Source organism: Copadichromis virginalis, linkage group LG4 (genome assembly GCF_057382275.1).
Source record: "Copadichromis virginalis isolate Kocher_CV1m ecotype Utaka linkage group LG4, C_Virginalis_male_GT1.1, whole genome shotgun sequence".
Taxonomy (NCBI): Eukaryota; Metazoa; Chordata; class Actinopteri; order Cichliformes; family Cichlidae; genus Copadichromis; species Copadichromis virginalis.
In genome coordinates, this window is record NC_140621.1 from 22,292,003 (window position 1) to 22,319,088 (window position 27,086).

Sequence of the window (27,086 nt, forward strand, 5' to 3'; positions counted from 1 at the left end):
TGTGTGTGTGTGTGTGTGTGTGTGTGTGTGTGTGTGTGTGTGTGTGTGTGTGTGTGTGTGTGTGTGTGTGTGTGTGTGCGTGCGCAGAAATCCTGAAGAAAGGCAGCTCGGTGCACCCTGCACTTCTGAAGGAGGAGGTGGAGGCTGTCCGGGACAAACAGCGAAGTCCTGTCTACTGCGATCAGCTGCTCCAGCACATCAGCTCACTGCCCACAGAGTCCACAGCAAGCTGCACGGAGTGACGCTGCACACGGAGAAACGGACAGATGTTTGTGCCTTAACTGTGAAAAAAGTGTTCACTTTCTGTTCTTTGAAGTCTATTTAATTGTTTTTGTTTGTTTTTTAGCAAGAGTAGAAAACATTTCCAAGACCTGTTCATTACCTCACCATTGTTCTAAAGTACTATGAGTTTTATGACTAAATTTTCTTTAAAAAAAAAAAAAGAAAAGATTTTTTAATAATTTCTTTTTATTCATGTACAGTCTCCTTAATTTGCTGTGTTCTGCATTCATTCCTCGGCTGCACTCCTTTGGCTCTAATGTTTGATTTTAAGAAAAATGTTTTCAAAATGGTGTATGTTTGGTTGTTTGTGCATATCCTGTTTGTACTAAACCGGTCAGAGGAGCTGGTCATGTGATTTTTGCCTTCAAAATAAAAGCACAAGCTTTTCTTATATTTGTCCAAACCGACTTGATTGGATGTTTAAATCCAGGTTATATTTCATGAAATCTGATTCTTTAAATAGGACATTATAGATTTCTGCAGCACCACACTGATAAGAGCAGCGCTCCTGTATCCATCCTTTTCACAATCTGCTGATTCTCGCTCATCTATTTGAGATCTGCCTCCAACATGTAGCCACCCGCGTACTGATAGCAGAGCTCCATCCATGCCGTGTCTAAACAGCGACTTTTGCATCCACCCAGCCGGCCGTGACACAAACATCCCGTCCTGTGTTCTTTCACCATGCTGCAGATCGGAGATGAGGTGGTGTATTTCTCAGTGGTGTTTCTGCTGGTTGTACTGGTAACTAGAAGCGCCACTTGGGCCACCCTCCTCACCGCGTTTCTCTACATCTTCATGGTGATGTTCCGCTTCCCTCCGGTGCCGGCGGACCGGGCCGCTCGAGTCCTGCGGCCCGGCGCTCTCTCCTCAGGCGGCGGCGTCCCGGTGGTGGCGCACCGCGGAGGAAGCCACGACGCTCCGGAGAACACCTTGGCAGCGATCAGAGAGGTGAGAGCTGTAGTGCTCTGATTTATAACCACAGGCCTCTTGTCTCTTATCTACCTGCAGCAAATGACAGGTGCAGGGACATTTAATTATGGTGTTATCTGGAATAACAGCCCCTTGGGTTAAAAGCCATTGCTGAGACATGCTGTCGCTGTTACTTTTGCAGTAAAAGCAGGTTTTCTTGGTGTTTTTCACCTGCTTTTGGGGGGGTTAGAAATAAGTGGAAGTAGGTCAGACTCATCTTGCACCTGATTCTGCTCCTGTGCCGTTTATAATCTGATGCCATCTTTATGATGAAGATCTGCTCTCCATCTCACAATGCCTTCTCTTCCTAGCATCTATCCAGATGCCTAAACCTCTGGATGAAATGCTTCTTTTATTTCAACAGGCTGGTTTTCAGCTTTTTATGAGTATGAAGCAAAGATAAAATCTTATCTGTCTTCTGGACAGCAGAATTCATCCATCCATGTATATAATCATACATTGGTTCACACTGTATCAGTCTGTCCCATTACATCTGCTCTAGGCTAGTAGGAACGGGGCCACCGGAGTGGAACTGGACCTGAGTTTCACAGCCGACGGAGTCCCAGTCCTGATGCACGATGAGACCGTGGACCGAACCACCAATGGGTCTGGACCAATCAGCAAACTTCAGTTTGTTCAGCTCAGGAGACTCAATGCTGCTGCTCACCACAGGATGAAGTAGGCTGCCTATTGATCAGTGATTCAAGCGTGTTTAGGCTAATTAAAAAGGGGAAAGTGTTTGTGAACAATAAGCTGCTCAATGTGGAGTCTTAGAAGTGTGTTTCACCAAAAGTTCACAGTTTTAGAAATGCAGAAACTTTGGTTCTCTTTTTGTCTTTTTTTCCTCCTTATTTTTGTCTATATGTGTATTTTTCAACAAAATGATTTAATAGTGCATCTCTTTTCATAGACGTAGAATAAAACTAATAGAATGTACACAGTTGTGGTCAAAAACCTTACATACACTCATCATGCTCCAAAAATGACACCTTTATTCTCGCGTCTTTCCACACGGATGAGTCAAATATCTTGTGGTTGCAAACCTGAGAACACTATACCAAATTTCAGGCATGGTGGTGGTAGCATCAAGCTCTGGGGCTCTTTTGCTGCCAGTTATACTTGTAGATTGTCAATTCAGTCAAGAGGAGTGGTCAAATATCCAGTTTGAGTTAGAAGCAAGAAACTTGTTTATGGCTACCAAAGGCATCTGTTTGAGGTGCAACTTACTGCGAGCATTTAACCAAATATTAGTGGGTGTGTATCTATACTTTTGACCGTGTGTGGATTAGAGAAAATCCAAAATAAATTCAAACTTGTGCACCCACTTCTTGCTTTCAAAGTCATTAAAGATGTGTAATGTGAAATCATCCTGGAAAAAGAACAGCTCAAAGAAATCATATATTTATGCTTACAATGAGACATTTATGCTCATTGTAAGCATAAATGAGTTGATGCAAACTTCTGACCACCAGCTTTACACAGATGTAGTTCATAGACCAGTAACCAGTAAGAACAGGGAGTTATGTCAGTTTTCCAATGGTTTCTTTTAATTTGCAGGGACAGATTTAATGTAGAGAAGGTTCCAACTCTGCAGGAAGCTGTGGAGGAATGCATCAGGCACCAGCTGACCATCTTCTTTGATGTCAAAGGTCAACCTGATATGGTACTACATACACTAAGCGCTAACCTAACAGGCTTATGGATACATTACTTAACATACATACAAGGCTCTCGAAGAAAAGAGAAAAACTACACGCTAGCTGAACTAATGCAATGATTGTAATAAAAAAAGAAAGAGACTGACGTTACCGCACAGTTATAGTACTTGTGTTGTTCATTCCCCTGCTTTACAGGCTGTATCAGTGCTTCATAACATGTTTAAGAAGTTCCCGGTGCTTTACAACTCCAGCGTCGTTTCCTCCTTTGAACCCAAAGTCATCTACAAGGTAATTCAAAAACTCCTGAATTACACTAATCATGAAAATCAGTCAAAAACAACTCCAATCATAACGGTTTAGGATAATGTTTAGGAGGAGGAATTCTGTGAGTGATTTCAGCTTCTCGTAATCAGCCTCTGTTTTATGGAGGCAGTGATGTCATTTTGTGTGGCAGTGATGGGCCCTGCTGAGATTTATCACCCAAGACTTTCTTGCTCACCACCGGTACAGATTGAATTCAATCCACTGTTTTTGTTTAAACGAAATAAAAGGCTCTACTAACTACTAAAACCTGCACTGTGTTGACCTTTGTCCTCTTCTGGTCCGCAGATGCGTCAGACTGACCCCCACGTGATCACAGCTCTCACCCACCGGCCCTGGAGACTGAGCCGTTTTGGAGACGGCACGCCTCGTTCTCTGTCGACGTGGAGCCAGTTGTGGACCGGTGTTCTGGACGTCTTGTTGGACTGGGCCCACCATCGCGTACTGTGGAAACTTTGTGGGATCTCTGCCATTCTTGTGCAGAAAGACTTCATCTCACGGTAATTGAGAGTTGACAGGTAGTTTATTTTGCCGTAGACTGTGTTGTTGCAGACCAACGGTGACCAACAGGAAGGTGGTTTTGATTCATCTGTTACTCATAAATGATTAACTTCATATTTAGTGTTAAAAAGTACTGTGCAAAAGTCTCGAGCCACCTCTCGATTTTTGAAATATTTTTGCTGCGTGAGAATTGCACAATTGAGTTTGTTCTCTTTCCTTTCAATCAGGGACTATGTTCAGTATTGGGCAGAGCGAGGAGTGGAGGTGGTGGGCTGGACTGTTAACACTGCTGTGGAGAAGGAGTACTACCAAAACCTGCTGAAGATCAGCTACATGACTGACAGTCTGCTGGAGGACTGTGATCCTCATTATTGAGCGATACCACACAGCCACACTCACAGAAATCTTCCAGACTTACAGGTTCTCAATATAACCAAATTAGATCTTAGAAACTCGTTGGTTTGACAAAGGGTATAATTAAGAAGTGCAATCATTCATTTCTACTCCTGCGTACAAGTAAATAAAAACCATACCCGATTTAAAGTGGTTAATCTCCCCTTCAAGGCAGCCTCCTTAGGAAGTCCTCTTGCTCTTCCATAAATCTCCTCTGTGTCAAAATGGTGACCCTTCAACTTGAATTCCCTCAGAAATCTCAGGACATTACAGTACACCTCAGAGTGAACAGTGTCAGCCTGGGATGGGAACAGTCACAGCTCAAAACCTGCTCGGTGCTGCAAAAATGATGAGCGTGCGTGGTGTGTAGTGAAATCAAAGAGGCACAAGAACGAGTGGTCACGACTGAAGTGCTGCAGCGCCTCACAAGGAGCTGACTTTTAGGTGGCGATCAGTCAGATTCATAACCAGTGCAGATTATTTTTAAAGAATAGCAACACACGTCATTTTTCCTTTTAATAATCCTAAAAATCGTATATAATAAAGTGAGAGTGTTGATAATACTGAAAGATAAATTATAAAATGGAATAAAGCTAGAAGTTTGGTGCTAGCTAATTCTGTGATGGCAACCAGTTCCACAGAAATACACCGGTTTACAGCGTTGTGCAAAAGTCTTGAGCTAACACTTGTTTCTTTATATATCTTTGAGTAATCTTCAGGAGTAGTTCCCAGGCTTCTTGAAGGACATTCAAAGCTCTTCTTTGGATGTTTCTGCCTTTTGTGTCAAGACGCTTCAGTAAAGTTGAGGCTCGAGCTCTGCAGAGGCCGATCCATGATTGATAGTTTCCTATTGTATGTTATCCATGTTGTTTTTACTGCATTGGGAGTGTGTTGGATCATTGTCATGCTGTCCACATCATTCAGTCCAGTTCTTGTGTAGTTCAGCATACCTCCGCCTTTTCTCCTCTTTTCCCTTCCTTACAAATGGCTCCGTGACCGCCGTCCTTCCACCGAGACCATTTGTGATGAGCGTTCAGTGAACAGCAGACGGCTCAACTGAAGGTTCAGATGCATCTCTCAAGTTCTGTATCAAACCTGAATTTTCTTTCCTATGTCTTAAGAAGATGACTTTCACATACTGTTCATGTACTGTTCCTGCTCATATATATATCTGCAGATGCTGTAGATATATATAGTTTTTAGAAACTACTACATCTTCTTTTATCCTGCACTTGTCCAGCTTCCTCAAATGCTGTAAGGACCGGCTGCACACCATGCTGGGATTTTTCCATTTTTGGCTGTTTGGGAATCACCTTGTTGGTGCAAAAATACTTTTTTATATCTGCTAGAAAGAAAGTGCCTAAACACACAATTTCAAATGGGTTCTTTGCAAAGTTGTCTGTTATGTGTAGACACATACAATAGGAATTATTCATAGGTCAAGTGTTAAGTCCCTTAACAAAAACAAACAAACCGAAATTATTCCCCTGAAAATGATCAGGTACAAGGACTGGACTGAAAATGAGTGAAAAAGCAGCCAAAGTCCAAACAAAAACTTTGAAAGACCTTCAGAAAGCCCAAAGAACTATTGCTCAAGACCACCTTTTGAAAACTTCCAGTAAAATCTGACTCTTCTTCTAGTTACCTGTAGCTGGCACACAGGCTATACAAACATGCGACACCATGAAGGAACATGTGCAGACTTGTCACCTTTATTCTACTGCCGGCAGTAACACCTCCACCTCACCTGGACCAGGGATAAGCATTTTCTCTACCTGCTGTGCTGCTGATCTTCCACAGGTTTTACTGCACCTTTAAAGAGACAACAATGTATGTATATAGTGGTTACATAACATTTAGGCATCATATTTACTGCTTGTCATGATGACATTGTCATAATGGTAAAAGATCTCATGTCACTGCTATGTGATGTTTATTTAATCCTGCAGCTGCACAAAAACACAAGAAACTGTGCTGCATGTAAGACAGTGATAATATGGGTTAATTGTACAATTCAAAAGTGCAAGCAGAAGCACCAACTCAAATATTTCTATATTGTTTTAATGCGTGTGTCAATAAAAGAGGGTTTTGTTTAATCTGAGAAAAAGTGGGTCATGAATCATGCGAGGTGACACACGCAGAACATCTCATTCATTACTGTAACTCATATTTATTCCTCTGATGTTTCAGGTGTGTTTCTGTGTCCAACTGCTGCTAATAGTTTCATTTACAGGGTCAAAGTTTGCTTTCTTACTTTCTTAATGAACACTTGAGTTGTACTCGTGTAAAGATAAGTAAAAAATATATATATATCAAAAACAGCAGTATTTGTTTTGTCTTTAACTGCAACACATCTGAGATACAGACATCGAAAGATTTGGAAGTTTTTTCCCCTTAAAAGGTTACAGAAGAAACAAAAAGGGGCCTTGGTATCGAGAACTCCCGCCCGGGCTTGGGATCGACCTGGTTACACTCTGACTGAGAACCAGGACGCAAATAAATATATTTCAATCATGAATTGACGCACTAATGGTGCGAAATGCTGCAAACAATATCAGACCAACGCACAAAATTAACTTTTTAAGCCTCAGAATTGAACTGGGGGAGAACTCCCACAGATGTGTTACTGTTGGTGCACCTGTGCTCACCTGTGTGTACTGTAAACACAGACATCGTTGGCGCATTTGCTGCTTGTTGAAGCACATACACGTCACTCATCTGACCCGATTTTAGTGTCTTATTCGTCACAGTGAGGCCGAATCATCGCGATAACGTGAAATCATCCTGCCTTTTCGCTCTCACCTGAGGCAAATTAGTGAAACAAGCTTCATTACACCTCTGCATGTCTCACTTCACACTCGGGGGACGCTGTCGCTTTAAAGCGCCAAAGGAGGCGTGTAGGCACGTCGAGACGGTGACCGTGTGCGTCTCGTGTCTTACGAATGACTGCCGCTGTTTCAGGTTATGTGACATTGTGGCCGGCCAGGACACCTTAGCACCAAAGTGACTTACATTTTGTGAGTGATCGGGGCACACGGAGAGACGGGACTCTGACTGTGCACTGGTCGCTAGTTTTTGGGGTTGTTGTGTTTTTTACGCGTGGCGCACTGCTCTGCTTCACGAGGTTACCGAACAGTTTGCACACTCTTGTGCCCCAGCTCAGTGGATTGATCAGCTTCTCACATCAGAAGAGCTTCTTGGATGTACGTGCTTCGCTTCACACTTCAAAGTGTCGAACTCGGGGATCACAGGTGAAGCCGCCCGCGCATGATGTACACAATTACAAGAGGTCCCAGCAAACTGGTCACGCAGCGACGCACAGGTGAGACTGTGGGGCTAAACTATGAAGCACGGCACACCGGAAAACCCACTTTCACCTCTCCGGACTGCTGATAACAAGTTGTTTTATCCTCTTTGTCTTGCTCTCCAGGGCCCACACAGCAGCTGGACAGCAAAATCAGTGACTTCAAGCACAAACAAACGTCCTGGAATATGCCTGGGTAGGTGCACAGGTCGTGAAAGGAGACAATTGTAAAGAAATGATTGCATTATAGTTTTTTCAGATACTTTTGGTTGTGATTGTGAATGACTGTGACCTAGCAGCTGTGGACGTCATCAGCTAGAGACCGCAGCAATTGTTCATCAGCTGATGCCTTGGTGATTGAATAAAACTCCGCTCTGATTTTCTCTGAGCTTGGCCTGCCTACTCTGTTGGGTTTTCATGATTTTTGGTTTGAACCAGCCAGGCAGACTGGCCCTGTTCATGTGTGTGTGACCTTGGATCACAAGGTCCCTCATTCAGCTGTTGTAACTTCTTACTCCTGCTTAACCAGCCTTTCTTGGATATAGGATATCACTTAAGAAAGTTCCTGCTTGGGAATGATAATGAGCACTTTCTTTCTTGCAGAAATCAACACAGTACTTCTCTTGTCCCCCTTTCAGACTTCCCGCTCCAAAGATCGTTTTCAACCGTCCGAATGGTAAGAAATACCATCACCCTGCTCCAGCTCCGCCTGCACACAATCATCACGAAGAGAGTTTCACCCCGTCACATGAAGAAAATGTCAAGTTTGTCTCTGAGGGTAAGAAAGTGAGAGACCGTTACACCCATTCCTCACTTGCTGTTTTGTGAATGACATTGTTTTACTATCAAGATGCTAACCAGCCCCTTCTTCCCTCCAAGGCCTCACCCACACAGCTGCTCTGACACTGATAGGCACTGAGCAGAAAAATGCTCTCACGCCCACATCAATCTCCTCTTGACCCACGCTGGCACATGTGCTGAAAGAAATGACATTTCAGGCTTGGGGTTTAAATCTAGGCATCACTTTAAAGAAGAGCACCAAAGCGTTCTGACAGGATTGTTGGGTCTGGTGACCCGGATTTGAAGTTTGGGCTTCTTTTTAACATTCACAAACCCAGCAGGTCTCCAGGAGATCCCCCACTTGGCTCAGTGGTTCTTACACTGTGTGTCCTGTTGTTGGCATTGAAGCTCAGTCACAGCAGCTCATAAACGACTTGAGTAACCTTGGCACTGACTGGACAAGGGCACAAAGTAGGCCTGACACCGCCTTTCTGTTCAGGTTGGATTGGTTCTTTTCTGTTCACTGAAATACAAATTGTATAATCAAACGTATCCACTGGGGGCTCCTCAAAGTCGTGACCTGGAGACAGCTGCCAGAGTTGAACTCAATCGTAGTGTACAACCACACACACAGTTTGTGACCACGTGCTTCACTGTTTGGAACACAAACATTGGTCAGAGGTATGTCTCTGAAACAGTTGCTGGACTTTACTTGTTAGGCACTGTGGGTGTGGCCCTGGAGTGTAGGACTGGACAGAGGACATTTTGGTGTTCATGGTGGCTTTACTGACCGAAGTCTTGTGTTTTCAGCCTGGCAGGAGGTGCTACAGCAGGAGGTGGGCCAGGCTGCACAGAAAGCAGTGCATTATAAAGAGGCCACTCCCAGCCCACACATGGACGGTGAGTATAGCTACTGTTTTTCCTTTTTGTGTTATCTTCAGACCCCAAGTCTGTGTTTTTTACGCACTGTGACAAAAAAAAGTCCTGAGATTTTATTTATTTAGTGCAAGTGTAACAATCATATTTCATCTAGCTGCAGCTCACAGGCCTGTAACTGTTGCAACCTGTGCAGAAGGTCGCACTGGTTTATAACAGCCAAATAGCATAGCCCAAAGTCACGGGTCAAATCTGTTGACTCATTCTAAAATTTTATTATAGCAATGCATAGGCAAAGCTCACACACGTTTTCATGGTATTTGTAGGTTTTTTAAATGTAACAGTGATCATAATAATACTAAGACCTCTAGCCCAGAACAAAAATCCAAAACTCATGAATAAGATGAGTCAAATAAAAATACATTAAATACAACTCGTTGGTTCTCTAACTTTTAATGTGGTGGTGTGACTGAGCTGTTGCAGTTCCGCCTTATGACCACCGGAGGGCGATGATCACTTTAGATTCCCAGCAGGCAGACGTAACTGATAAAAGTCGGCAGTGTTAAATATATATCGTAGCATTATGTAAGACAGCTTGATGTAAAAGATGCTAGTATTTATTTTTGAAGTTTTTACGTTTCTCATTTCTTTTATTTTTAAATGAGATTTAAAAATGCGTTTACTTTGAATTTACTACACCGTCGCAGTTCCTCCTTGTGACCACAAGAGGGCACCGAAGACTCATTTAAAATGCTGTTGTTGCAGTTTGTGATGGTTTAGCTCACAGGTTGAGTGGATTACCTTTTACCACTGGGCTAAATGCAGCAGTGGAGTAGTGTATTGAATAGGTGGTAAGGAAAATTTTATAGATGAAGAGAAAAGCGTAATATTTAGTGGTTCTTTATTTTTCATCCTTTTGACATTTATTCTCAACCATCCACGCCATGGACAAAGATGTATCTAATGGTTTAATTTCTGTTTTCTTCTCAGACTTTGTGCCCATAGATTTGGATGAATGGTGGGCCCAACGCTTCTTAGAAAACATAGATAAGCTCTCCTGATGCTCCTCTGGGATTCGATGCTCTCGGACAGTCTGGAGGTGAGACCGCGATGACGGCTCACAAAAGAAGAGGAAGCCTGGGCGGGAGTTCTGATGGGTCAAAGTGCCCAGATGTGGTTGAAATGGACTGACAGTGCTGATAACGGTGGACAGAGAAACTCCTGAGAACCACTTGAACTTGTGCGGTCACACAGCCGTGCAGACAGACTGCACACAGAAGGATGAAGTCTTAAAACTGAGGTTCATCTTATTTTCTCTCTCACAGCAGAGATGTTACTTTGAAATGCAGTAAAATTGTATTTTAAAGAAGTTCCAGATTACAGCTTCATTTCTTTAACCGGGCATTATGTTGAATCAGTGTTTATTTGCTGACAAGACTCCATAAATCCTCACACTATCTGAAATGACGTTTACCGCTTCCTGAATGCAGCAGAGTCTCAGAGTACGAGCGCAAACCGCTGCTCAGAAACATTTTAACACCGCAAAACTAACGAGCGTAAGAAAAATGGTTCAAGCAAAAAAAGTGAGAACAGCGAAAGATTACAAACTACCAGGCTGAATTTCAAATGTGCTGAGAGGTGAAGATTTACTCTTAAGTGTCCTTGTGGTTGAGCTGGACAACGTTTTTCTGCACAATTTGTACCTCAAAGACGAGGTTGTTACTCTGAAAAACCAGAAGTGGCACATTTCCAAAAGGAAGACCAATAAAGCTTATAAATCCAAACTTGGAAAAATATCAGATATTTAAGATGAGTCCAGCGCTCACTGAGAAGCCTGGAGTATTCATGATGTGATTAAGAATGAGCCTGGCTATTAACTGAAAGTACACTAAGAGTGAGTGTAATGGCAAAGTCACACTGTAACAACAGACCGGTGCAACCATGACCTTCATGTCCTGTTAATGGCAGGACCAAAGAACACAAAGCACAGAGACACTGAAGTGTTTATGGAGAATCTTCAGGCAGTTCCTGTTTCAGCCTTCACGCCTGCTGCACCGGTGGAAATGAAAGTCTTGAGAGGGGAAAAGAGGTGGCGTATTCTTTATCAAGTCTAGTTCTCTGGCTTTATCGACCATTGAGCTGCTGCGAATGCTCCAGTCTACAGGCCGCTTTCACCAAAGCAGAGTGTGTCTGCGGGCCGCTCTCAGTGCTTCTCTAAAGCTTTGGTCAGGAGGTCGTTGAGGCGGGAAATCATCGGTCGAGGATCATCGTTCAAGCCGGCTGCGATCATGGCATTGTCATAGATCTGGAAAAAATAAAAGTAAAACTATAGAAGCTGCACTGCTACCAGTTAAAACAAATTACCATAAAATCTCTCCAGTGAACAAGCTAATGGCATCCTGCCTGCAGAGAAAGGCTGGGCAACGTTTTACACTGATAATAACATGCTTATTGTATCGGTATTGGCAATATTAGCCCTGTATTTACCAAAATTTGCAGTATCTGACAGCACTACAACGCAGCCTTTATTTTTTCATTAAAACACATTTGACATTTCATTTTTGTTCTTCTAAATATAAGGAAAGTGTTAAAAATTGTGATATGGCGTTTTTTGTTTTTTTTGGTTTAGAAATCATTAATGGAAAAAATGGGCAAAGAGCAAATAGAGATGAAATAACTGAGCACAGTACCTGCTCCAGTAATAATCCAGCCAGCTCAGAGTTTGTGTCCTTCAGTGCGAACAACTTCTTGATCAGATCGTGTCTGTGAGAAAGCAGAGCGCAGTCAGAAGAGGACAAAAACCCACTTTCTCCCACTCTCCACCCAGTACAATTTGTCCACACACACACCCTGCATTGATCTCCAGTGTGGGCTGCAGTATTTGGGCTCTCTCCTCAGCAGTGCGGGCCAGCTGCTGGGTGCGGAGGAAGTGGCGTGCGGCGCCCATTTCCAGCACTGTGATCATGGCCGGGTGGGTGTCCAGACGAGGCGTCAGCTAAAGTGCCAGAGGAGAAAATTAACTACAGCACACGGTGGTAACAAAGAGACGTTTAAATCTGTTTCTAAAGGTGCTTAACATGAAATGGTTGTTACCAAAACCGAGGACAAACTGTGACGCCCATTGTTACTGGAATGTCCATTTAATGATGCAGGAAATGTGTAAATGTTCATTTCCCTTAAAGTTTTATTCATATAGCACCAAATCACAACAACAGTTAAGGTTAAACACCCTGCAAAATTACAGAGAAAACCCCAAAAATCAGGTGAGTTCCTGTGAGCAAGCACTCTGTCGACAGTGGGAAGGAAAAACTCCCTTTTAACAGGAAGAAGCCTCCAGCAGAAACGGGCTCAGCGAGGGGCGGCCGTCTGCCGCCACAGGTGATGATGTGAAACCTGATTCTAATGTGCCAAATCGTTTTCAGCCAAATCGATTCCCACGCTGTGTGACAGTCACCTTAAATGTTTAAATGTAGTTTAAAGTTTCAGGCCTTTAATGTGCAGCCGTCACCTTATTAGCACTGATAATAATTAAGCAATTAAAATGATTAACTTAAAATGTTTTTATTACTACTCTGTACAGAGAAAAATCCAATCAGGTGATTTCCTGTCCTCTGATTAACGATCTTCTGTCCTCTGCTCGGACTGTCTCGTCCTTTTTGTGTGTTTTATGTTCCTTATAGATTTTTAATCACCATTTCATTATCACCCTCTGATAACATCTGTGATTAGAGCAGGTGCTACTCATACTGATCACTGTGTGAAAGAAGAGTCCCATGACCCACAAAACTCCTCATACAGAGCCTGAAGCAGAAAGCTGATCCGTTCTCTCCACCTGGGGTTTTAGGTTTTGTTGAGCCAAAGAAAGCCTGGTTGTGCTGAACTTTGATGTCTCTCATGTATTCACATTATAAACTGAGTCAAACTCACAAATAATCGCATTTTCAAGCCGATTTCATCCTGAAATTCCTGACGTGAAGCTTTGGAGCTTCTGTGAAGATGTTGGCTTGTAATCTGTTTACGAACGTAAAAACTAAGGTCCGAGTCGCCCTAACTGTGTCAGAATTAGTCACACTTTGCTTAGTTCACATAGAGGAAGCAAGCTTCCACATCATTGGTTTTTATTTACCGACACGACGGTTAAAATTGAGTCCGTGACAGGAAATCAGCCGATCATTCACCACAGCTCCCAATCTGATTTAACCAGCACTTTAGGAAAGTGTTTAACTTTTCCCATCATACCCTCCTTCAGGACCTAAAGTTCACGCTCTTCCCACAAAACTTTACAAATCTACAACTGTGCAGAAAGAAAAAGGACAAAAAAGAAAGGAAACAAAGCGATCGAAGGTGCGGATAGAGACGACCAACAAGCCTCCAAGAACCCATCAGCCGAATTCAGAAACAGTCATTTCAGGTATCTCAGGCATGCAAATGTTCCTCTCTTACCTTTATGTTAGTCACACGGGGTCCAAGCGAGTTCTTCATCCAGGCCATGAGGTCGTCAGCCTGCTCCTGCGTCAGGCGCTCGGATGCTGCGAGGAAGAAAAGACGATGAGCAGGAGTCAAGTCTACAGCTGCAACAGCGAGAGGCTCTTGTGAAAGACGGGCACACCTGGCTTGCTGTCTTCATACTTCTCCTCCTTGTAGTGATCGACCACGATGTCGGTCTCGACTGAGATCAGCTTCTTCTTGTCAAACTCTCTGAGATGCAGCAGGGTCAGCTCATCGAACTGCTCGTAGCAGAAGAGCACCTGCATACGTGCACGCACGCAAATGGAGACACGGCAGTTTGTTATAGTGAAGCTCTAAGCAGCACCTGTTGTTGATTAATCAGGATAATGATCAGCTCGGGTTACCCGGCTGCTGGCTAACTCGAGTCCAAGTCTTACCTCCATGTCCTTCTGCTTCATGGCTTCGTAGTAGGGGGAGTGCTCTGCGAGATGTCTGTTGGGGGCACACAGGTAGTAGATGTTACGCGTGCCTGCCTTCATGCGGGACGCGTACTCCATCAGATTGGTCTGCTGGCCGGCCGGCAAAGCCGACGACTCGAATCTCAGCAGCTTTGCGATATCCTCCTACAAAGAGCGAGGGCACGGAGCATGACTCAGACTCAAAGTGTTTCTGCTAACCTTTAAAGTTCTGTGTCATTTCAATGCAAAGCTCTGGTGCAAACCTTGACATCTTGTTCCTGTGTGGTGACGATGCCTTCCCTCATGAAGAGGCCGTAGTCCTCAAAGAACTTGCTGTACTTCTCTGGCTCCTTTTTGCTCTGGTCCAGCAGGAAGCGGATCACCCTCTGCTGCAGAACATCACGAAGCTTCCTAAAGAAAGGAGACGGTAGAGGAATGAGCAAACATCGAGGGGAGAACAAGCGAAGAACGGAAAAATTGACTGCACGGTTTTAGTGTAAGGGGTCAGTCTTCTCGCTGATATGCTCTAGTGATGTCAAACGTCTATTTTAATGCATAGTCAAAGCACAGGTTACCGTCATGGCTTTGATTTTGCACATGCATATTTTAGAGGAGATTTTTTTGTAACGAACTATAGTCGTTTCCTCTGAGGTCACGAAACTCTGTGTGGAGCGGTTTCCAGAAGAAGGTGAGCGGTCAATGAGATGCGTGGTTACAGCCGTGTTGGGAGATAATTCAGTCCCTTTTTTTAAAACACCGTTTTAAAATGGTAAATGGTTTGTATTTGTATAGCGCTTTACAAGCTACATTGTAGCCACAGCCACCTGGGGCGCACTGACAGAGGCGAGGCTGCCGGACACTGGCGCCACCGGGCCCTCTGACCACCACCAGTAGGCAACAGGTGAAGTGTCTTGCCCAAGGACACAACGACAGAGACTGTCCAAGCCGGGGCTCGAACCGGCAACCTTCCGATTACAAGACGAACCCCCAACTCTTGAGCCACTATCGCCCCGTTAAAATGCAAATGTATGCAGATGTGGCCTGAGACATGAGGGACTGTTATTTGATTAATGGAGAGTAAGTTCCACAATAAAAATACAGATATGGAGTACAGTACGTTTCCTTCATTAAACCAAACTTATTCCTAAAACAGCTGCATTACTGCTAGTGTACCTGATGAGGGCGCTCTCCTGCAGCAGCTCTCTGCTCAGATTCAGAGGGATGTCCTCGCTGTCCACCACACCTAAAAACAAAACAAAAACATTCTGCAAAGTGTTGCGTGAAGAAAAAAATACAGAGCATGCTAGAAGCATTTGAGGAGGAACAAACCTCGAAGGAAGCGCAGCCACTTGGGCAAAATGTCAGTAGCTTTGGTCTGAATCAGGACCTTCCTGCTGTACAGAGCCACGCTGGACCCCATCTCCCTGCTCACATCGAACATGGATGGCTTCTGTTGGCAAATACATTCTTTTGTCACACACGTTACAGGAAACCAGCTTCCTCGACTCAACACTGCTGAAAGGTCGCTAAAGAACAATTTATAAAGCTGTAAAGTTTACGTCATCTATCAGTACTGGACCTGAACACCAGCCGGTTTCCTAAATGAAGATTCTCACAGAGCTTTGCAACCAAACAGCAACTGAAGTAAAGTTTGCATTGCGAAATACTCCGCACCGCTTCGGGGACATAAAAGATGCTCCTGATGTTAAGCGGGGCGTCGGCGCGGTAGTGCAGAGTGTAGCGTGGCTTGTCGTAAGCCTGAGCGATGTAGCGGTAGAACTCCTCGTGCTGCCAGTCACTGATCTCCTTCGGCTCCATCATCCACAAGGCCTGAAGGAAGACAGACAGCGATTATTAAAAATTATTATTTTCATTGTCGTAATTTTAATATGTTTGTCTGAAACAGGGCTCTCTTGTAAATGAGACACTGAGTCTAAATGAAACTACTTGTATAAATAAAGGTAAAAAAAAACCCCAGTTAAATCATTACATTTCTTTAATACTTCTTCTTTTGTCTCCCACCTCCCCAGGTGCCTAAAATTCTTTAAGGAAACTGCACAACATACACAGCTACGATGTATATCAAATTTGGGCTGAGAGGTCTTTGGGAATCAGCTTGTTGGTGCAAAAATACTATTTTATGCTTGCTGTCTTTGGATTTTTATGCTAGCAACAAAATGCCACAAAATACAATATAAAACGGGTTCTTTGCCAAGTCATCTGTTATAAACAGACACCAAGATTATTACAGTTAAATTCAACTTAACTAAATAAATACTAATGACTGACAGTGCTACCCCTCAGCCTCCTAGTAGACACACCCATGGTATTCATGTCAAAATCCTACGTCGTCTTGTTCTTAAGTTATCCCATACACCAGATTTTCGGAAAGCTTACAGTGACTTTCAGGTTGAGGTCACCAAGATTTGAACTCGTCCAGGTATTTTAGTAGATGCACCCCATGGTATCAATTTGAAGCTCCTACGTCACCTCTTTCTCAAGTTATTAAATTCACAAACTTAGGTGTCCACACCACATGCCTGTCCACCCAGTCGGGTGATGACAATACCCCATGAGCCTTTCAGGGCTGAGCGGCAAAAACTACACTTTTGAAAACATTTAATCTAACTGAATTGTTTTTTTGGAACTTGTACAACAAACTAAGGTAAAATAAAATAAAGAAATAACGATAGTTTTACTATTTGTTAGTGCCTTTTAATAAATAATTCCTAGGTCAGGGTTAAAAAGCAAACAAACAAAAACATTCTGGTTAAAATTGTCAGGTACGAGGACAAACACAAGGAGCAAACGTTTGGCTCCTTGGAGGCAAAATATCAAGAAATCAGGGGCGGCTAAAGACTTTTACACAGTACTGTACAATTGTGCCATTTATTTTGTGAGGTTGGACCATTCAGTGACAACCTTTGCATCCAAAACAGAAGAACAGCAGCTCACCTGCAGAGTGTTGAGCCTCCGTCCATTCAGAAAGATGGGGAAGCTTACAAAGTTGCTGTACTTTGTTACAACCTCTGAAACAGAAACAATAAGTACTGATGCATGAATACGTCTCCTCACTGCAGCCGTCCTACAGTTACCAAAGCAGCGACAGCACTTTTACCTTTAACTCTGTCCTCAGAGGAAAACTCCTTGCAGTCGTCTTTCAGGTGGAGCACGATTTTTGTTCCTTGTTGAACGCCGGTGGCTTCAGCAATCTCAAAAACCCCAGAGCTGAGGGAGACCATGTGAAATATTGAGGATTACACTTCTGATTCACAGCAGCCCTTCTCAAACCAAGGATACCTCTCTACAGCCACTCTTTGCTCTCACCCATCTGAGGACCACTTGTATCCAGGTGCATCGGGCTCAGACGAGCGAGTGTACACGTCCACGCGGTCGGACACCATGAAGGCGGAGTAGAATCCAACACCAAACTGACCAATGATGGTGCTGCTGGCCTCCGCCTGGTTCTGAAGAGCGTCCAAAAACGCCTACAGTGGGGAGAAAGTTACAATAATGACAGAAGGAGTGAGCATCAGAAAACACGATGCTGCATTTTAAAAGCCAAACAGGAGCGCTATATCAGATAAGTAATGTCACAATGAAGCACTCACCTTAGAACCAGAGCGGGCGATAGTGCCCAGGTTAGACACCAGCTCATCCTTGTTCATGCCGATTCCTGTGTCCTGTTTGAATATAGAAATCAGTCACTCAAGAGTTAAGCTATCCTAGTGTGTTGTATCCCATTTACCAGCAGGGGGCAGTAAACCATCTCAGGGCTTCAAGTGCACTAGAAGCACTAGGAACAACCTGCTATAGTTATTTATAGCTGGCTGTATGGATCTCAGGACAAAAAGCAGAGATATGCTACTGATTTAAGTAAGTAACAATGCAAGAAAAGAGGAGGACCTGGGGTGGAGATGGGTTGCAAAGCAGCTTGAACAAATTTAGAATTATCCTGGTTAAGACAGGATACATGGAAAGGTAACAGCTGAGCCATCGGCTGGTGTTTTGCTGGCACCGAGCTCAGCTGATCTGCTAGGATTACGACTCGCTTTCTGATCTAATGTTACTCTTCCTGTTCTAAAACTTGTCCAAAACTTCTAAAGTCAGTAAACAGGTGTACCTGAATGGTGAAGGTGCCCTTTGCTGCATCACTCTGCAGGTGGATCTCCATTGGAGCCGTTTCACCACCTGCTGATATCAATTTGTGGCGCAGTTTTTCCAGTGCGTCGCTGCCGTTAGAGATGAGCTCCCTGATAAAGACCTGAAAGAAAGACAAGTCAGTCAGAGGAGAGCAGTGAAGGTAAACTGTAATGATAGTAGCTTTTGTCCAACTTTACATCACCTCTTTCTCTGAGTACAGGGACCTGGCGACAATATCCAGCAGCTTTTTGGTTTCAGCCTGAAACTCATGTTTGTGGAAACTACCTGAAAGATCAAAGGCAGAGCAACATTCAGAATTTGAGAACAAGCTTTCATAGGAAATATGTCTGCAGCTGTCCCAGTACCTTGCACAGCCTCTGTATCACTGATGATATTGTGCAGAGGCTCCTCCTCTGGCTCTTTCTCTGCTTCCTGGGTGCTGTAATAATACTGTGGGCTAACGCCAAGGCAGGCCTGCTGCGAACTCCACACCCTGGGGCGACTGCTCCACCTCTGCAGCTGTCCAACCGACAAACCTGATGGCATGACAAGTAAAGATGGTGAGGCCATTTAACAGGGAAGCAGTAGCATTTTAGATCCCTCATCATCTCTCTAATCAGGATCTACTTAACCCTCTGAGGCCACAAGTTTACCCAAACAATGCCCGAATGCTGCCTACAGCAAAACAGACCTTCAAGAAAGTGATTCATGGCTTCGTGTCATCCAGGCTTAGTTATCACACTAGCTTATATTTGGGCATTAGTCAGGCTCTGCGTTCACATCTCTTGCTTGTTCAAAATGCTGTAGCTCGACTCCTGTATCCAGGTGTACTGAGAAGCAGATTAAAGCATAGAGAGGATCGGGCTTTTGCAGTTGGGCTGTAGGTGACGTCTCATGCTACCAGGACTCACAAAGACACCAGCAAAAAGCAAAACTAGAGAAAAGTAAGTTCCGAGCAAGGGTCTGTAGTCAACATCTGCACAACCATTGCTTATTTTGGGGAGGGGGGCTCCATCTTGCTGCCACTTTGATTTGAAACAAAGCAGGTGAAATGGATTTACTCGTTTGAGCAGTGTGCATGAGCCTTCTTTCAAAAAAAAAATAAGGGTCTCATCTTTGTGTTTTTAAGTGTTTGTGTAACAGTAACGTTAAGTCCTGGTGTCCTCTCAATTGAGAACATCCTGGCCTTTTCAATTATATCTTATTTGTTTGGGTGGCCTCTTTTTGCTCCAAAGAGGCAGGAAATTACCAAAAAGGTTCAACTGAAAGACACTTTTTTTCCTCGGTTCTCAGGGGTTTATGGTATGGTACTTCTGTAAGCTTTCCTCAAAGATGGGGGATATTAAACGATAAATGAAATCTATTGTGTTTAGTGTGATGTAACCATGCAATAAAATTTATAAGCGAATCGCTTTAAATTCATTTTTAACCGTTAATCGGTTTCTACTGTAAGACACGTGAGCCGCAGGTTAGTTTATAAAACATGGCCACAAAGGTTAGCCGAAGCAGAGTTTACATTTAACTGAAATCTTGGTGCTGTCAGCTAGGCGGCTAGGCTAACTTGGCTGGCTAATAAGCACAGCTTACCTCCAGTCAAGGAGCGCGAGACAGGTCGGCTGCTCAGCCCGCGTGTAGATGACACCAGCCGCGAGCTGGCCCTCTGAGAGGAACCGAGAGCGAACCGAGCCAGCGCGAGACAGCGGGACATGCTGACACTCAGGTGGGACCCAAAGACGAAACAAATGACAGGTCAACTGACCGACAGGGACACACGCTGAACTACAGCGGAAAAAGGACCTGCGACTGCGCGCGATAATGACGCCAAAAGGCCGACCGCAATCTGCCTGATGAGAATAGGATGCTCTTTAAACTGTAAGTGCATAATTTTATGTCATAATACACGGCTAATCACCTGTGTATATTATATGTGTATATATTTATATTCATCTTTAGTACGGTTATTTATTAGAGTTTTCTGATTACTTAAAATTTAGATTTTTTTCTTTGTTCCCAATTTACAATTCAAGGTCAAACAGAATGTAAAAGTAGTGCGTTATGTTCATGCAAGCAGCATTTTTTTTTGCAACAATTTGTTACATTTCAAATTGTCAATGGCAAAAATCTGATGGTTCAATATTTTTTAAATGTGAAGATTTTTCTTGATCCTGTTCTCACATCAAAATAAACTCTTGGAAACTATGAAAGCTTGTCGTTACCACTGGGGGAAAAAAATAAAACAAAAATTTCAAATTACCCATCTCCAAATTTCAAGTTTTATATTTCAATTTGTCCTCTTACCTACATAAAAATTCAGTTTTCTCAAAATCTTACCTCGAATTTTCAGGTTATTTCAAAATTTGAGTTACATTTCACAATATTCCAGTTCACATATCTCAATAACTTCAGGTTATCAGTTTAAAACTTTAAGTTACACATCTCATAATTTCATCATCTCTCAAAATTTCAGGTTACACATTTCAAAATGTTAATGTCCAACTAAGTTTGAAATGTCAGTGATCATTTGAATTTACCTGAAACCTTGACTTAAGGAGGGCAACCCCCCCCCCCAAAAAAAAAACAAAAACCAAAACAAACAAATTCTTCAGTGGCCCAAACAAGCTTCCACACGCAACTGATGAAAATCTAATGGATCGTTTTATTTATTTATTTTTTAATATAGAGAAATGATTGAGCAAATAAAAATCAGCCCAGCTGCTGAACACATACAAATTTCCCCCATGCAGAAAGATTCGAGGCAGAGTCTGTGGCACACAGGTTTATTTAACAATATGGTATATAAGTACGAAATGAGCCATTTGAACCAATTTGTACAGTGATTTCATTTCTGCATATTTACAGTACTGTCCACCTGCATGATTTACATTAGAGAATAGTTCATCATCAAGTCAAGTTTAATGCGAGAGAAAATGATGCACAAAACTCTCTGAACACAAATCAGCAGTCAAACAAGGTAATTTCCCACCACAGGCGAAAGAGGTTTAGGACTTAATGAGAATTTCTTTAGACTGAAGGAGAGACAAAGCAATCTTTGAACATCTGCAAGACGAACACTGGGCCCAGGCCAGTAAAAAGAACATTCCTGCACCTGTGAACATGAAGAGTCAACGCAGGTTTACCTTCAACCTGCAAATTGTGTTTGGGTGTGTGCAATAGTTCCTAGATCTATACAAATACGTTAATCTCCTTTAGACTCTGCAAACAGGAAAGAAATTAAGGCTTTCCTAAAGGCAGTCCTTTTTGAAAAATGGCATATTAGAATAAATTAGCCAGGAACAGAGAAACTGAGCAAGAGGTGAAGCCTGGCAAAAACAATTCCCACACAAATAATTTTACAGTCTTCTTTACACAAATACAATATTAATTTGCAAACGTACAAAATAAAAAATAATAAAATGAAATTTTTTTTTTTAGAGAAGGTTTTTTAAAAAAGTCAATACCAGAGAATAACAAATGAAAAACAAATTAAAACACAAAGACCAGGGCAAAATCTTGCAAGGCTGGTCTGAACCAAAAATATATTCATTGTGTCTTTGTTGTTTCTTCAACAGCAATTATTAAATCACTCTGTGTACTTGAAAAAGTAGTCCTTGGTTCACAGTCCGTAGGCCTCGTAAGACTAATTTATTTTGTGATTTCTTTTAGCTTTTTACATCAGCAAATAGAAAAATGTTGCAGCTGAAAACAGAACAATGCCTTTCTTCTGTCTCAAAATGCTACAATCCTTCAACAAATTTCTCTAGTGTGTCTCCCGTCGTGTCACCCACCATACCCATGTCACTACTCAACCCCCCTCGGTTTGGTGTGTTAAGCTGCGGGAGCATGGCGCTCTGCTCTGGTGTTCCCATGTGACCCTGCTCCATGGACCCTGACATGGGACCTCCTAAGCTGGGATGGGGAGAGTTGGAGTGAAGTGCGCCATGCTGAGGTGACGGCTGGGGTTGTATCCGAGGGGAGGGACTGGAATGAGGTGCCTGCTGCGAAGGTGGGCGGGGCGATTGCACTGGGGCTGGAGAGCGTACCTGGCTTCCCAGGGTATTTGCCATTGTCTGGCCAGGTAGGTGAGCTCCTGCCTGGGCTTGGCCTTGGAGCATGTGAGGCTGTGGACTCATCGAGTTGGCCTGTGCCGAAGAGCCCATCTGCTGCTTCATCATCTGATGCTGTTGCTGCTGAAGCATGCGTTGCTGGAAGTTCTGCTGTCCATCCATTCCCATCCCAGGTTGGCCCATTTGAGATGTGGGAGGGAGCGGTCCCATAGGCCCCCCACCTCCTTGCATAGCCATGTGCTGCTGCTGCTGCATACGGATATAGCTTCCTGGTCCCGGCTGCTGTTGGGGGAACTGCCCATGGGCTGGAGGCAAACCTCCCTGCTGCTGTTGTTGTTGCTGCAGCTGCTGCTGCTGCTGTTGTTGCTGCAGCTGCTGCTGTTGCTGCTGCAGCTGCTGCTGCTGCTGCAGCTGCTGTTGCTGCAGCTGCTGTTGTTGCTGCAGCTGCTGTTGCTGTTGCAGCAGCAGCTGCTGCTGTTGCAACTGCTGCTGCCTAAGAATTTGCTGTCTGCGGAACATTTGATTTCCGTTTGGTACCATCTGGCCTTGGGTGCCCATGGATGGCATTCCCTGGGGTCCCACCTGCTGAGGAGGCTGCTGTTGAGGTGCCATTCCTGGCCTTTGCACCTGGTTTGCCATGCCCACCATTGTGTGCATTCCTGGCTGGGATCCTAGCATGGCCTGAGGGTTCTGCTGTTGGGCCTGCTGCTGTGGTTGGTTGGCTTGGTATTTTGCCGTCCTCTGTTTAATGAAGGCGGCCATGAGGTGGGGGTTAGACTTGAGGATGCTCAGGACCTGCTGTTGCTGCTGTGGGGAGCTGGGTGATTTTAGGGTGTCCAATAGCTCCCGCAGGGCACTTGGAGCAATGTTACCCGCCATACCTCGGGGCATGTTTTGTCGCTGTGGTGTCATGCCCTGCTGTGAGGAGCCCTGTGTAGGCATGACCCCAGACATCTGGTGACCTTGCTGGGGCATCATGGGCCTCTGCATGGGCTGACCTTGCTGGGGCATTGGGTTTCCCTGAGGCTGCTGAGGGGGCATGGGGCCTTGTTGAGGAGGAACCTGTGGCTGATGACCCTGGGGATTCTGCATCCCCGGACCCCACTGGCCCTGCTGCATCACCTGGGGCCCGCGTGGCCCCTGCATCATCTGCATTTGGCTTGGCATGGGCCCCATCATGCGTGGGTGGTTCATTGGCATCCCATTCATTGCATAATTCTGTTGCTTCTGCTGCTGCTGCTGCTGTTGTTGCTGCTGCGGCTGCTTTGACTTAGCTAACATCTCGATCTGTCTGGCCACCTTCAGGGCTTCCATCAATGACTCCTGCGGTTGCTGCTGCTGGCGAGGCTGTGGAGGCTGCTGTTGGTGCGGCATGTTGGGCATGGGTGACTGCTGTTGATGGAGAGGGGATGACTGAGGCCCCGGTTTACCTTGCGGCACTGGTGTTGGAGGCTGACTGCTGCGGCCGTTGCTGGGAAAGCCTTGGGACATATTGGTGGGGTTTGGTGGTTGCTGTTGTTGGGGCTGGTTGGACATGGGCTGGGGAGTCTGGGGTGTATTAGGCTGCTGCACAGAATTTGGAGTGTCTGGGGCATTTAAGGTAGGTGGAGATGGCATAGGCATACCCCTTCCAGCCATGGTGGCCATTCTGCGACGCATCATTTGAGCCTGCTGAAGCCTGTGCTGCAGCTGCTGTTGTCGAAGCTTGTGTTTGATGTTGAGACAGAAGGGCACGGGACACTTGTTCTCCTGACAGTGCTTGGCATGATAGCAACATAAAGCGATGAGCTGCTTGCACACAGGACAGCCACCATTGGTCTTGCGCTTGCAACCTTTGGTGTGCTGAACCACCCTCTTCATCTTCTGGCAGGACGGCAAAGAGCAGTTGGCATTGCGGCACTGGCAGGCGTGCACCAGGGACTGGATACAGCGCTGGATACTAAGGCGTCGACTCTCCTGAGGGCTCTTGGAGGCCTCTCCACCTTGACCATTGCTGTCATCATCCAAGCCCAGACCCCACTTCACCATTTGGTGATCATGGCCTTTAGTGTGGTAGCAGTTAATGCATAGGTCATAGTCCTGATGAGAGGGGAGAGAGATGACATTAACCTTAGTTAAAAATGTAAACTAGGTGTTAATTCAAAACCGATGCAGATGTTGCTTTTAAAACACGGTCAATGATCACAACTGTATCTTACCTCACAAACTGTGCAGTGCCAGCGAGTCTCAACATGGTGCTTGCACTCATTGCAAGTGTACACAAAGCGGTCCTGGCCTTGGTTGTGCAGCTCCACCAGCATGCACATTGTGCTCCATTTACACCTTCTCAGTGAGCTGAACTCCCAGTGCTTGTCCCTGGCCAAGGTCAGAAACGCATCACGTCCATCCATCAGGTCACAAGTCAGCAGAGGGTCAGGGTCCATGATGGGTGGCAAGGTGTTAATGACTGGCCCAGCATGGAGGTGGATAACAAAAAATACCTGGTGGCAGGAGGGGAAGCAACACTGTTAGCTATAGGCATTGCTGAAGTGTAGTGCAATGTGACAAATTCCATAACTCTTGTGTGGAAGAAAATTTTCATGTGGAATTCAATTATCCTCAGGAAGCAGCACAGTAAGAGAGACGCTGCTCTGTACTTAGAATTTCACACACAACAATCTACCAGCTTTGTCTGAATTTTTTCCCCAAGCTTTAAAACAAGAGTCAAGTTACTGAAATGTTACATGAAATGAAATTTTATTCATTTAGCAGAGACAAAAAAAAAAAAAAAATCTGTTATAGTTGCTAGGGTTTCCCACCTCCTTATGTTTCTCCATTGTGGCATAGAGCTTCTGGGACAGATCATTGGCTACATTTGGCATTCCAGGCTTTTTCTTATTGGCTCGACTGACGCTGCTCTTGTTTTTGTTGGTTTTCTTGTTATTCTTCTTTTTGGCATTCTTGCTGTCAGCTTGGGCTCCCTTGTAAAAAGACACACATGGACATTTAGAGAAGTTGAGATTGCACAACTGGCAAGATGAGATTATGCAATTAAGCAGAGTGGTTTATACAGTGCCAGAAAGCCAAAAGCATTTATATAATGGGTAGTTGAGAATGATACAATCTGGGGCGAGACAAAGGACTTAAAACACTGGGCTGTTGATTCTGGGATCAGAAGAGGCTTTCTTTCATTAATAAAAATATTCTGAATCCATGTATCCATCAAACTCACCTCTGTTGTCTCAGAGGAGGCTGTGTTCTCCTCCTTTTTCCTTTCTTCCTCTTCCTGCTCCAGCTCCTTGATGCTCTCCTCCAGTACATTAGGCCAAAAGTCACCCTCAAAGTACGGCAGCTCGTAGGCACTGGTCAGCCTGTCTTCTGTTGCCTGCTTGAAAATGTCCTGAACACAGACACACAAAGGCTCTTATCATGGAATTGGGCAACAAGAGCTTCTAATTGGGTCAAGTTGGATTTATGAAAAATGAGGGGGGGGGGGGAGTCACTCCCATCAGAGTGTACATCAAGTCTAAGTCGTTTGGTAATAAATGTTAATTCACTGATATTCCAGTGTAAATGTGCCCATCAGCCACTCCAGAGTCTTACAAGATAATCATTTATATTCCTAAAGCAAACTACGTTAGTTCAGCTGAACAGCGTGGTAACCGCCTGCCGCCAACACCAGACTTCAAAATGTTAATTATAGCTGGGAATGTCTTGAGAAACATAACATGCACAGGTGGTTACAAAGTTATTTTTACTGGTATAATTTTCTGACCTTGTAATCATGTATGATTCTTTCAGCAAAAGCCTTGTCCAGCATTTTTCTGTACCACTCTTGAAGCCTTTTGGGCTTGGGGATCTTCTGGTCCGGAGGGTGGCAGTGGAAAATATAGTCATCTCCTTCACTGGGTGGGCAGGCCCAAATGTGACCCGTCACATACCTGGTCAGGAATTAAGTTATGACTCACTTAGCACTTAGAAGAATTAAACATGCATCAATACATGACTGAAAGGAGCTAAAATGCAACACTGCATAAAGTTACTTTTTACCCACCCAAGTTTTTTCACATACTCCAGGTATCCTATTAAGATCTCATGGTATACTGCAGTCCTTAGCAAACGCGGTCTGAAGAAGTGAATACTGTCGAGGTATGATATGTAAACCCGTCTGAAAAAGAGATACAGAATATGTGATGTGAGAATAATGCACACAAACTAAAAGGAAACTTAGAGCAATGCCTCTAACATTTTGCCCGTGTTACCTGGTATTTGGAAAGGGGCACTCTGAGCCGTACTCCTGGACGTGCATTCCGAAGAAACAAACGTCCACCCCGTCTATTTCCTCAAATGCAAAAAGTGCTTTGGTTCTGTAGGGGAAGCTTTCCATCATCTCACCTGAGTCTACAAACCTGTGGAAACAGAGAAGGTGTAAGCAACAGCAGCAATGGACAGATCGAGTACACCTCAACGTATAGTCAGGGTGCTCTTAGAGCTTCTGGCAGAGGCATGTCAACAGCATCCTTGGGGAAGCTGGGGTCATGTAGTCTGAATGAACCGTGTACCACACCTCCATTGCTGACGCAGATGTACAGAACTGTGATTATAAAGTTGTTGGTGCCTGACGCAGTATCCGCCTACGATGGCTTCTGGCAGAAGATGGACATAAGTGAAGGGAGTTCTCAATCAAAAGGGAGGGATTCTTTCAAGACTGGTTAACTTGTGCAACTCTGAAAGCAGCTGACTGGTACTGGCAGAAGACAGCGTTCTTAGCCGCCAACTACGCCAACTCGAGTGTGGGAGGGGTTTGGTACATAGAGCCATGGAACAAGATTCCCATAAGTCTTGAAGAAAATCTAGCAACCTCAAGTCAGATAACTCGGGAGGTGAAAGCAGTTCTCTGACCACA

The 27,086-nt window shown here is 44.3% G+C and overlaps 5 protein-coding genes across 6 annotated transcripts in view; 3 read left to right on the top strand and 2 right to left on the bottom strand.

Moving 5' to 3' along the window:
• The window catches only part of dnaaf5 (dynein axonemal assembly factor 5), a 30,979-nt gene extending 30,306 nt beyond the window's left edge, over window positions 1–673 (top strand). Inside the window, exon 13 of the mRNA XM_085454232.1 lies at window positions 88–673. Within this exon, the coding sequence (XP_085310358.1) occupies window positions 88–242 (155 nt within the window). The 3' untranslated portion in view covers window positions 243–673. The remainder of the gene's footprint in view (window positions 1–87) is intronic.
• Window positions 674–715: 42 nt separating this feature from the next.
• LOC146711390 (glycerophosphodiester phosphodiesterase 1-like) lies at window positions 716–6,444 on the top strand. The gene is made up of 6 exons (XM_085454233.1): window positions 716–1,233; window positions 1,757–1,932; window positions 2,812–2,917; window positions 3,108–3,200; window positions 3,522–3,733; window positions 3,962–6,444. The coding sequence occupies exons 1-6, from the start codon at window positions 967–969 to the stop codon at window positions 4,107–4,109; spliced, it is 1,002 nt and encodes a 333-aa protein (XP_085310359.1). The 5' UTR covers window positions 716–966; the 3' UTR covers window positions 4,110–6,444.
• Window positions 6,445–6,957: 513 nt separating this feature from the next.
• On the top strand, window positions 6,958–10,805 carry LOC146711391 (MAPK regulated corepressor interacting protein 2-like). The gene is made up of 5 exons (XM_085454237.1): window positions 6,958–7,449; window positions 7,558–7,627; window positions 8,070–8,209; window positions 9,022–9,111; window positions 10,078–10,805. The coding sequence occupies exons 1-5, from the start codon at window positions 7,395–7,397 to the stop codon at window positions 10,146–10,148; spliced, it is 426 nt and encodes a 141-aa protein (XP_085310363.1). The 5' UTR covers window positions 6,958–7,394; the 3' UTR covers window positions 10,149–10,805.
• A 166-nt stretch (window positions 10,806–10,971) lies between these two features.
• Window positions 10,972–19,921, bottom strand: trap1 (TNF receptor-associated protein 1). Its single transcript, XM_085454236.1, has 18 exons — window positions 19,725–19,921; window positions 18,503–18,673; window positions 18,340–18,422; window positions 18,118–18,258; window positions 17,606–17,677; window positions 17,322–17,482; window positions 17,113–17,222; window positions 16,950–17,023; window positions 15,669–15,824; window positions 15,324–15,444; window positions 15,168–15,237; window positions 14,258–14,405; window positions 13,974–14,159; window positions 13,697–13,835; window positions 13,531–13,616; window positions 11,937–12,082; window positions 11,778–11,850; window positions 10,972–11,392 (listed from the first exon to the last, which is right to left on the bottom strand). The coding sequence occupies exons 1-18, from the start codon at window positions 19,843–19,845 to the stop codon at window positions 11,291–11,293; spliced, it is 2,160 nt and encodes a 719-aa protein (XP_085310362.1). The 5' UTR covers window positions 19,846–19,921; the 3' UTR covers window positions 10,972–11,290.
• A 977-nt stretch (window positions 19,922–20,898) lies between these two features.
• The window catches only part of crebbpb (CREB binding lysine acetyltransferase b), a 46,919-nt gene continuing 40,731 nt past the window's right edge, over window positions 20,899–27,086 (bottom strand). For both annotated transcript variants that reach the window (XM_085454235.1, XM_085454234.1), the window contains exons 25-31: window positions 26,443–26,589; window positions 26,235–26,348; window positions 25,956–26,121; window positions 25,413–25,580; window positions 25,000–25,161; window positions 24,400–24,681; window positions 20,899–24,280 (exon numbers count right to left, since the gene is read on the bottom strand). In XM_085454235.1, coding sequence (XP_085310361.1) covers window positions 21,872–24,280; window positions 24,400–24,681; window positions 25,000–25,161; window positions 25,413–25,580; window positions 25,956–26,121; window positions 26,235–26,348; window positions 26,443–26,589 — 3,448 coding nt within the window. In that variant the 3' untranslated portion in view covers window positions 20,899–21,871. The remainder of the gene's footprint in view (window positions 24,281–24,399; window positions 24,682–24,999; window positions 25,162–25,412; window positions 25,581–25,955; window positions 26,122–26,234; window positions 26,349–26,442; window positions 26,590–27,086) is intronic.